The sequence below is a fragment of the Limulus polyphemus genome, unplaced genomic scaffold, assembly GCF_000517525.1.
Source record: "Limulus polyphemus unplaced genomic scaffold, Limulus_polyphemus-2.1.2 Scaffold14, whole genome shotgun sequence".
NCBI lineage: Eukaryota > Metazoa > Arthropoda > Merostomata > Xiphosura > Limulidae > Limulus > Limulus polyphemus.
In genome coordinates, this window is record NW_013665624.1 from 1157779 (window position 1) to 1169952 (window position 12174).

The 12174-nt window shown below is 33.9% G+C and overlaps 1 protein-coding gene across 2 annotated transcripts in view; it reads right to left on the reverse strand.

The window, feature by feature from the left end:
• Window positions 1-894: 894 nt before the first annotated feature.
• Window positions 895-12174, reverse strand: part of LOC106457039 — a 27635-nt gene continuing 16355 nt past the window's right edge. Inside the window, exons 5-9 of one of the 2 annotated variants that reach the window (XM_022383097.1) lie at window positions 5336-5421; window positions 4175-4235; window positions 3726-3805; window positions 2518-2585; window positions 895-1929 (exon numbers count right to left, since the gene is read on the reverse strand). In XM_022383097.1, the coding sequence (XP_022238805.1) occupies window positions 1755-1929; window positions 2518-2585; window positions 3726-3805; window positions 4175-4235; window positions 5336-5421 (470 nt within the window). In that variant the 3' untranslated portion in view covers window positions 895-1754. Of the gene's footprint in view, window positions 1930-2517; window positions 2589-3725; window positions 3806-4174; window positions 4236-5335; window positions 5422-12174 lie in introns of both variants that reach the window. The other variant, XM_022383091.1, reaches the window with a different exon arrangement.

Below are 12174 nucleotides of genomic sequence, written 5' to 3' on the forward strand. Positions count from 1 at the left end.
ATCTAATTTGAACCAGTGTTTGATGTTTAACTGTTTTTTAATATTTACATTTAAATTAAGAAATTGAGTAAGTTATAGTACTAAAATTTGAATTGTAATCTACAGTTTGATACCAAACTTATTGACATAAATTCATGAAATAGTAGTTCAATAACATTTTGAATGCGAGTGAATGAAAAATTATATGACATGGCATTTCACCCATGACTCGTCTGAAAAGAGTTAATGTCACTTTCTAGCCAAACTATAACAAGGAAATAGTTAATTCTTTATGTGGACTTTGTTATTCCGCTAACACTATCACCACAGCCAAATAATAGACAATATTTAACAACTGCATAAAATATATTTCTATGCAGCATTTTGATTTGGTGTCACAGAATGGGATATTGCACAGCTTCATTACTTCCTACACTGCAAAGAATACTTACCTGCCTTACAACAAGATGAACAGAGATTAGTTACTTAAGTAAAATAATTATTGCATTAAAATTTTAATTGATAAATAATCATAGAAATTAAATAACATTGTAAAAGATTATTTTAGTCACCTTAATATCTTGCACCTAAACTATTGGAAAAATTTGCCTATATTACTCGAAAGCTTGCATCCAAAATTTTCTAGTAAAATCTATGCTTAAAGAGTGAAATTTAATGTAGTGTTGCATCAGTGGTCTTTAACTTTTTAGTAATGTGTTATTTATAATTGAGGGCATCATCTTGATTTATACAACTTTTAAGTTCTCTCCTGGAACCCTTCATAAACTAAAGATAATCTTACAGACTGAACATAGAATTTTCTTTTCAACTATAACAGGATACTTGATCTTTACCATTGCAGACCTGGAATGCTCATGAACAACAAGCTCAAGAGCCATGGCTTTAGGTAACTTGTGTAAAGAAACTGGTTATCTGTAGATACAGTCAATAAATGCTAAACTTGAATTATTAGATAAATTATTAAAATGATACAATTTTATTTTCTTTGGTACTCTGATAATACATACTGAAAAAAAAGTTCTCAATAAATAAACAGAAGTCTATTAAATAAAATTATTATAATATATAATGATGTTTAAATTTAATTAAAGTAACATTTACCTGTAATTCCAATCTCATAAGTGCAAATTCAACACTATACCATAGGCTTGTACTAATACTTTGTGTTTGTTGACTGATTGTGAGATGGTGACAAGGTGCAGAAAAATCAGTAATTCTCTGAAGTACTTAAAATATATCTGCTTATTGTTATTAAACTGTTTTCACATTAATATTATTTTTGTGTAATCAACAGTTCTACTTAATACCACTGTGTTCCTCCTAGTTGTATGGTATATACAGGTGTTGTTTTTTGCTTGTTTTTTAATCATAAAGTTATCCTTGTTGTTATGTATTTAATACCAAAATAATGTTTTTAGGTTAGATGTTATGTGTCATTGAACTAGTTTATCTAGTAACAATAATACAACGGTAATTAAATAATAATTTTAAAACACCATAAGAAACAAACCAGGTTACATACCATACTCGTAGACCATACAAATTCACAGAAATCAAGAAAAGTTTAGTGGTTTCAAAATGTTTAGTCAAAACCATTTACCATATCCTGAGTGTACGTATAAAAGCCACAACAAACGTATACCACTTCAAAATGACAATGTACTTGAATGAATCTCAGGGTTAATGACATTACAAATAAATATTAAACAAATACAACACTTGTAATGTTTCTCTTCGTAAAGTTACCCAATCTGTTAAACATAATGATTGTCATACAGGTATGTTGATCTGGATGGAAGATACTTGTAGCTTAAATCTGAGTCTTCTAATGCTAAGTTGTCATCAAAGAAAACTTTAGTAGACTTTTTTGGGGGGGAAAGTTCTGTATTATCTTCCCATTCATACACGTGTCTACTTAGATTGGACATGCTGTGAAAGAAAAGTTGAGATTTAATTCTTTGGTCACAAAAACTGATTTCTTATCAATTGTTTTAAGAATTTCATTAATAACCAAATGGAAGCTAATCCTAATTTAAATTACTCTCAATAAACCCAGTCTAACTCATATTTTTTCCCCTAAGCTTATTTAATGCCAAAATAGAACTTCTATAGCTATTATTTGAAATTTAATAATATATTAATTGTAATTTTATTTCACTATACCAAAAATATCAGAAATGGTATCTTTTGGAAACATGGTCACTAAAAACATATAAATGCTCTGCCACTGATCAACATTTTTTTGCAATATTTTAATAACAATGGAAAAAATTCCATAGATGACTTTAACATCTGTTTATCTCAAAGCTTTCACAGGATATACATTTTCAGGGTAAAAGTATGAAAGTGATTGTATACAGCACTATGAATGATATCCATTTCAAAGTGAACTAAAAAAATTAGGATTTACTTAGTTTCTGTGTGCTCAAAACAAGAAGACTCCACAGATTACAAAATGTTATTCAAAAAATATTCCTCATCTTATAAAAGAAAAATCTTCACAAAACTTTTCCTAACCTTTTATTCTTTTTAAGTGTGTCTGACTCAAAGCTCATATCCCTGAAGCTGTCTGCTATTGAATCTATCTGCTGGGAAAAAAATAAACCTAATTTAAAAGTCAATATTAACTTCCAGATGTCTGTTACAGTTAATTACACCAGTAGTTTAATTAATTAACTACATCATTTGTTAGTCACCAGTTTTGATAATAAATTAGAATACCTTTAAATTCCAGATAATTATAAGAGAACTTTTATTTTACCAATGTGTGGCACAAAACAGTATTTATTAGTACATAATGGTGTACAAAAGGTTGAGTGTGTTATATTAAAATGGTTTTGGAGCCTTACCATATTATTAAAGTGAATATTTTTGACCACTGACTTTTGTGTTTGTGGATGCTCACCTGTTGTAAATCCTCGATATCAGTGTATGAATATTTTGTATTGGAAAAACTCTTTAGATGTTCTTCCCAAAAAACAATCAATTTTTGGTTGCATCACACTAACTACAAATGCCAAAATTGTCATGACTTGCTAATCTGTATATCCAAATTTATTTTTAATATAACATACTCAACCCTCTATAAACTAAAACTATTGTAGCAAAGCATGGAAAACAAAATTAATATTAATTCCAAGACTACTGAATGAGTGTTTAAAGAAATTTTTCTTATGGTTTTTAAACAACAGATGTAATAATAAAATTTGATAAGAAGTATTCATACACCACATAGAACATGGTATGCTTTGTACAAGTATTGACGGAAATTTCCTAGTGAAACTTCAAGACATTAAAGACAGTAGATAAATATATAATGTAGTTACAAAATGCCATTGGCTGCAGAAGAGAAATTAGAGCACTAAAATAAGAAAATGTGTAAACAAGAGAAGAATATACTAGATAACAAGTAACTACAAAACTTACAGGCAGTATGGCACCATACTCAATAGTTAAAATCAATCGCAAATAAAAGGACAATACTTAAAAATGCAATATTCAGAGTCAAGAAAAGATACTAATTTACAATTAAAAGCATAATGTTTGCAGGAAAGAGAAAACAATATTCAACAAAATAATCATAAACAAAGGATGAAACTTAAAAAATTAAATTAAAACTCAAAGTTTGAAATGCAATAATCACTTAAAAGAACTCAATACTTAAGAATTAAAATGTAAGAAATTTCTTAAAACAACAAATGCTGATATTTCTTTAAAATACTTACAGAAAGATCAGCTGGAAAATAACCTTTAGAATCTTCTCGCCAAGGACTTGCAGAATGAGCACGCCAACGGTTATTATTAGCTAAAAAAAGGCAAGTTTACTTGTAACATGAGAAAAGAGTGCATTCACAATAATTGTTCTATTGATTCAATACATAAAATGGAGGAATGACAGTATTTTATTTTTAACAATTTCCCATCTAAGTGCTTCTAATAATAGTTTATATGCATGTTGTTACATGCACTTTTGGTTACATTGGTACCATTTTTTATTAAAAACAGATCCATGTGACAATATATTAATTTTTTGTATGTAATACATTTATTAAAAAAAAAAGTCCCTATTATAACTGCACAAGTTATATCTACTCAGTAGTAACATTTTAAATTAGAGTAACTATCCCATAAAATAATTAATTACTTTTTTTTGAGTAAACATTAACAGACTTACGAGAAATACTTCGAGGCTGATGTCCAGTCTTCAAAGTAGGACCAATAACTTGAGATTTTCCCTGTAGATTAAAAAATTGAACATATATATATAAATGCCTTACATATTCATATTTTAAATTTTACACTTTTTGAAAGTGCATTTTGGTGACATCTGCTATAAATATATCTTGCTTTTACTAGGGAGTTGTCATGTCACAAAAATATTTTTTAGTAAAATTACAACTAGATTTGAAGCTCTTAGTCAGCTTTTGTTGTTGTTTCTCTCTCTCAAAATGTATTAATTCCATATAAGTCACTTATGCTAAAAATGCACATCAGATTTCCATTATATGGAGTGGTATACATTTTGTACCAGTATGGCTATTAAATTTGCACAAACATAGATGTAGAAAAGACAACAGAAGGTTGCCATATCACTGGAAAGGTTTGGAATCCATGTTAAGTGGCTCAGCAATAAGTCTGAAGATTTATAACACACTAAATATTGGGTTTCAATACTTGTGGTGGGTATAGTGCACATAGCCAATTTTGTAGCTGTGTGCTTAACAGCAAACAAACTCAACTGACTTTAAAGAAAGACAAAAATAATAATTGTGAGAGAGTAAAATATATAGAGTAAGTGTAGCAAAAATCTATTCAAGCAAGATTGTTTTTAATCACAAAAAATGACAGAATGTACCATAACTTTCAAACTGTTAATTTACCTAATATGTTTTGGAACTGTCATTACTTATATATCATTTTTTCTTCAAACTTTGGAATGTTGTTGTTACCGGTTTTATTAATTAAATGTATTTAATGAGATAAAGCTCTATTTTTACCATGATTCTTAGCTTTTCTTTTAATGCTGAAATTAAGCTTTTTGAAAAAATTTGAGACATTTTAAAAATAAGTTTTTATTCATTTTCACTTTATATTTGAAGAGAAACTTTCATTATTTAGAGCTAACAAATTTGGAAAAAAATTAATTCATAATCGCATAAAGTTTGCATTAATAAAAAAGTGCTACATATGCATAATAGTAAGGCATAATGCATAATAACATATTACAAACAAACAGATGTGTAATTTTAGCTGATTGTCTTGTAGTTAAAATATTGTTAGTATACTTTCCCTTTCTTTAGATGCAGAGGTAAATTTAAGAAAGAAACCTACTTACTGTAAACGGAGGATGATGATGTCCAACATAATTCTTTCCAAAATATTTTCTGTAGAGGCGACACACGGTACAACAAGTATCTTTGTCTATAAAAACGTACAAAATCAAGGACTGGTATTGAAATGAATAGTTTTAATATTTGTATGTGTGTAGTTTCTTAACTGTTTTTTTTTAATACGTTTTTCTCTATACTGATTTATCTTGGTATTCAGTACTGAGTATTTATTTCCAGGCTACAAATACAATAGTTAAGACTAGTGTAGGAGTTAAGTGTTTACATCTTGGCATGTGTGATGGGTGGATTTTATTTGGGAACTTTGAACTGTTATGTACTTTTAAGGAAGCTAGTAGTGAAGATGTGGAATTTATATGCAGAGTTTGTAGGTTAGAGGAGAAGTTGGAGGCTATCATAGTTAAAGTAGAGGCAATAGATAAAGAGAAGTGTAGACTGTGGAAAATGGCAGCAGGATTTCAGGAGGAACTTAAGCTTTTACACGTAAGGGATACATCAGCTAACAATGACTTTCAAGAAGTTATAAGGGCTAAAAGTAGTGGATATAACTGTAATAAGCCTATTCTATTGAGCAACAGATTTCAGCCCTTGGCTTGTGAAGATGAGGAACTATTGGAGAGAAGGAAAACAAAAGGGTCATATAAACTTAAGGAGATTATAGTTGTAGGTGATTCCTTGCCAAATCATGTGGATAGGATAGTCTGTGGGGTAAGTATGGAGAAAAGAATTAGATTATGCTACTCAGGAGCACATGTGGTGGATATCACTAACAGAACAAGAGATATAATAAAGGGGCTAGCAATGATGTGGTTTTTGTTCTGCACATAGGGGCTAATGATGTAGGGAAAGGTAGGTTAGAGGAGATAATTAATAAGTACAAGGGGTTGATAAAGGCATTTACAGAAAGAGGCCATAACTAAGTGTGTCAGAAATACTGCCGAGAATTAATTGTGGGAATGAAATTATGAGCAGATCACTAGGGTTAAATGCTAGGCTTAGGTTAATATGTAAGGATGAGCAGATTGGCTGGTTGGACTTTGAGATCAGTTCAATGGGAGAAGGGAGCTTTTTGGAATGACTTGTTTGCAAGGGTTGTTAACTATACTGTAAGGGAAGTTTTAAACTAGGACTAGACAGTGATAAAGGCCAAGATAAACTAAATGCAAAAAAATAAAAGATGTAGAGAAAAATTTAGCATAGGAAATGAGTATAGATGTAGTTCTAAGGATAGGCTTAACTTTCACTGTTGTAATGTTAGAAGTATAAGAAATAAAATAAAGCACTGGTAGGAATGGAGAATTTTGATATAATAGGAATAACTGAAACATGGTTAAATGTAGATGATTTTAATGAAAGAAATTTCTTTGAAATATCGATTTATATGTTATTTAATAGGGAAAGAGTACTAAAGAGAGGGCGAGAATTGGCGTTATATATAAAATGCGAGTTACATGTTGTTGAAGTTGAGGATATCAAAGATAATAGCAAGGAGATTGAATCCATTTGGGTTTAAATCAGTGGATATAAATGGAAAAGGCTTTTAGTGGGAATATGTTACAGACCAGCAGATGATACTGATGAAATTAATGAGAAACTTCACAGTGAGATTAACATTTCAGCTGTTAATAAGGTCATAAATATGGGGGATTTTAATTTCAGGCATATAGAATGGGAAATGCTACAGTTAAACCATGAGGGAGAAAAGTTTTTTCGAAACTGTTCAAGATGATTTTTCTACACCAATGAGTCAAGGAACCTAGTAGAAACAATGCTATTATAGATGTTATGATTTTCCTATACTGAAAATATATTTTCGATAGGTACTAACCCCCTCACACATAAATAATTATTCTTGTTTGGTGCTGCCCTCTATATGCAAAACTTTTTTCGCATGTTACAAGCCTTGAGCTTCCACGTACCTTACAATTGACTGATTCAAATGTGTTTTGCATGCAAACCATCATGTGACAACCCTCCACCAATAAGAGTGAAACACACTCTCTTGATGCACGTGACTCCCTCTATTCGATTTTACAGAATTATCACTAGTTTTAAGTGGGGAGGAAGGATGGGAAGTGTAAGTAGATGTAATTACCTATTGAAAATATATTTTCAGTATAGGAAAATTATAAATTCTGATATGGTACATTACCTCCACTTACATAAATAGCTATAATCCCACATTGAATAGGTGGAGGGACCAGGGTGAGAGTAAAAAAGAAGCAATCTTCAAAAGCATCTGAAGGACACCCTAACAGATTAAATTCTCACAGTAGACCACACTTCTTCTGAACCGGGTATACACTTCACCCAGTGTGGAAAGAGGTGTTGCAGACATGAGCAGAAATTGGGAGGAGCATATCCAAAAGGGAGAGAACAATGGTTGGATAGGAATCCGAACCACACAATATTGGAATCTCAATCCCTTAGAGTACATCAGTGTGCCTCCAGATGCAGATTGGCTAGGGCATGATGGACCATACATGGCAAGTCAACTATAATCCAAAACCCAGCCACTGGGAACCGACATCCATGTGGGGGTAGGATAGAGAATCATACCAGCGGCAAATCAACTACAATCCCAAACCCAGCCATGTGGTGGGTGTAGGAAAGAGGATCAAACTGTCCTCATCTCAAGTTCATCAGAAAGGAGGAAATCTTGTATCCCCCCAATCCATGAACGGGACACAATAAAAATGTGAGAAATTTATTGACCGATCCAGTAACCTGACTTCCGGTATCGTAAAGATGTCTATGTAATGTAAACCACCTCCCTCAGGAACTGACCCTAGTGCAATAACATCCTCAGAATAATAGAATCATCAAGGGATAGTGTAAGAGGAAGAACCATATTAATCTGCAAGTACCTCCATCGAGACCCACAAAATGGATGGAGGAACAAGAGTATAATTGAGTGTGACACCCGTAATGCATGTGTGAGGACTTACGTTGATTGGTTCAGCTTTAAATCCAAAATCCAGCCATTGGGAGCTGACATCTATGTTGGATATGAATCGAAAGGGTGAACTGCAATTTTGATGGCTCACTGCAATTATACATAGTGGGGAACATCTTGTCATCTACACCAGCAGAACACCACCGCCATACTTTCAACTGAATGGTTTTATCATTATATGTATATTTTATCATTATCATATTCAGAAGGATGCCTTCATGGTCCACAACCCCAGTGGCTTGGAACTGGAAAGTGGTAAGGACTCCCATACTCCACTAGAAGAAAAGTGGGGAGAAATTGCAGTGGAGAGTCCAGAGGAACGACAACACCTGAGACAGTGCAACGGGTGACCACAAAAACCCTATGTTTGAAAAACAGACCACACCTGATTTATCCAAGCTAAGGCATGGCAGGGATGGGAACCTATCCTCTTCTGTTTTACCCATGTAGTCCATGGGTGAGTACAACCTGGGACAGGCATATTAATGAAGCAAATATATTGTGAGGACAAACCTACAAGCGATCTTGTGGAACACCCCATCTCAGCAGTATGCATTTAGTGGCCATGGAAATTATAATTTCTAAGTCATCATGGCCTTACAGTGCAGATTTGCTATCTTAAGTATACCTGGTTAGGCACCACTTGTCACAGAGTGGGATCCAGACAGTGAAAAAGAAAAAGGGAAAAGCCCCTGAAAAAGAACTATAGATATAAAAGATAACTTGCCCAGTCACAGTCTCACCAAAGTCTGAAGTATGGTTACAGGTGGAAAACAATAATCCAACAATAAAGATATAGTGATCCAATGCAGATAATGAGATAAGAATGTATGTGGAGTAGTCCACTTGCCTGATTGAAAAATTTCCTCCAAGGGATGATGGAGATGAGAAGCCAGGGAAAAGGTAAAGTGCCCAATCTCCAGCACAGCTTCCTTCTGTGGCTCCCCTTCCCACCTATTCATTCCTTGGCAGACATCCTCTGTTCGTGACCCTTCTCCTTCCACTCTGACCAATTGGATTTGGCTTTTAATTCAATTGGCTTATTTTTCCTTATTGTCTTCTTCCTATACTTTGTTCTGGGTGTCTTCTCATCCAACATAACAATGAAGAGCACAGACAGGAACTGGATCTGACAGAGGATAAGGGTGGGAAATGGAAGGAAGGGAAATCGGTGAGAAGGAGGAATTACCCTCCTGAACTGCTGAAGTTTGGGGGAGGAAAGATCGATCTGGATAAAGAAGACTATATGTGGAAGGATATAGAGTACATGAAATGTCGATAGCAAATAAATCTGACCTATGATATCCACAGGCTAAGAGGAGAAGGAAATAAGTCTTAACGGATAAGTGGAAAATCAAGAATGAGGACAGCAGTTCAAACTGAGGCAGGGAAGAACCACATTAATATCCCAACCCTGCAGGACAGCACATCGAAGTTGACAACTAATCTGGAAAGAACACAACAAGATGGAAAGGGTAGGAGAGGTAAAAATGTTATGGTACCAGGAAAAATGAAAAGTGTGGGATAAGGCAGCTTGATAATCCGCGATTGAGGAGACAAAGACCCCTGATCATGTAATGATGGAAACGCAATCATAGAGCATGTAAATATAGGGCAAATGCCTTGACAACCCAACAAAAGACATACCAGGCCAAAGCAAGTTTGAAGGGCAGGGTGCGAAATTGATAAACTACCTGTGATGAATGAACCAAATATAGTGTCTCGACTGATGAGGTATCAAGATATGCAGGTAAGCATTTGCAACTTCTACCTTTGTCATCCACAAACCCAGAGAAAAAGACCACTTGAGTGTGAGAAAAGACTTTGTGGTAAATCGGGATAGAACCAAAAATTGATCGTGGTGGGACAACTTGATCGCATGCTGCCAGTCTCTGGTTTTCTTGGGTACTACAAACAGCCTGGAATAAAAACTTGGAGAAAGATAACTGACAGGTTTGATGGCCTGCTGGGAGAGAATATTTTGTACTGCCTCAAACAGATGCTGACTGATGGTAGGATCCCAAGGCAATGGAGAGGAAATAGGTATCTAAGATAACTAAGGAGGGGAAGAAATTGTATGACAAGTCTCTTGGATAAAACCTGAATAACCAACAGAGCTGTGGTGAAAGATCGCAAATGGGGAACAAAATCAGACATGTGAGCCCCCACTAGGTACTCACCAATACTGTTGGTGATGAGTCCATCTGTGTCAAATAAAAGGACAAGATGAGGAACCTATGGAAGGAGGAACAGATAAAGGCTGAGAAGGAGCTGGACGGCAAACAGTAATAGGGTATATCTAGGCTAAGAATGCGACAAATGATCCATCAATGAAGAAAGGGTAGTGTGCTGTTGCACCAACTCCAGGATTCCAAAGTCTCAAAAATATTGCTAAAACATACCACTGAAGAAAAGGAGCCCATATGTAAGTTCTGGAGATAAGGAGGTGATCATGGTCTGCTCCCCACACAACAAAATCGACTCCAACTGTTGAGAGTCAAGGAACAGACATTAAACAGACCAAGACAAACTGATCCAAAGCCTGTGGAGGGTGAGGCATGTTGGCACCCTTAACCACCTGAGAAACAAAATGCTCAGCATGAACCCTAATATCTGGGGGAGGGGGAAATTATTGAAAAGAGGAAGTATCATGTAACAAACAAGGATGGAGATTATACAAAATCAGGGAAATGGATAAAGTAGAACATACTTGAGAAATCACGTCTAAAAATGCCATATTAGACCAAGCTGATTCCGCAGTAGGGGCATAGGAAGACACGGCAAAATCAGGTGGTAAAAAAGGCTGTCAAAATCCTCTTTGACCAAAACAGGTTTGGCATGTTCAGAAGGAATAGGGGCAAGGTCAGGAGAAGCAGGTTGACTCATATATTTATAAATCTCACAGGGGATGATAGCCAATAAATTCAAAGATGAGTCACCCCTACCTGTAGCCTGTATAGGTATGCTAGTAGAAGGTATGATATCTGAAGTGGTAACTTGAACTTCAGAATTCACTGTGTAAAATTGAAAATCAAACACAAGTGTTTATATGAAAAAAAAAAGATAAAATTTGGCTTTAGAACCTTCAGCATTAGCAACATCTAGGGTATAATGCAGCCATATTTCTAACTGAAGAATATAATAAAGGGCACTTGATTAACATATAATTTCAAAAGTTCAACTAAGAACCTTTTATACTTCATAACTTCCTAGTCACTGGTACCTAAATTATCTTTCAGGGTTTTCTCTTATAAAAAATTTACTGTAAGTCATAAGCAATATCCAGTCTGGTAAGTTTGTTTTCAGAATTGGTATTTGAAAGTACATCTTTCTTGATAAACTACTTAACAGTGCCCTAAGTTATGTTGCAAAGATATCACTTGCCTGGAAACCAGCTACAGTACTGGCTTATCTGTTTGACAATAAATTAGAAACAGTAGAGACGTTCTGATTTATATTTAAAGAAGTGCAACTATGCTTTTATAAGTTTATCATGTGATATGATTTCTTTTGAAAGTTCCACTGATCTAACTGCTTTCATTTATATCAGTGTTATTTCAATATGCCAAGGCTCTACATTTTCCAGTAGAGATTTTCAAATTTAAGAAGCATAATTGAGATTCCAGTAACTTACGTAAACTATTTTCATCTTGCATGCAGTTCAGTGAATAGAAAATATAAAGTAGACATAACTGTATCTATTTCCAATTCAATTGCAAAAGCACCTGATTTGAAGCTTTTGTGAACAACATATAGTTCATATGATTCAAATCAACAGTCATTCACAACAGTCAGCTGTGTTTTTTTCATCATTACATAGAAGCTCAAATTTGCACTGAGCTAATTCAAGCTATCTTGTACCATTGTTTT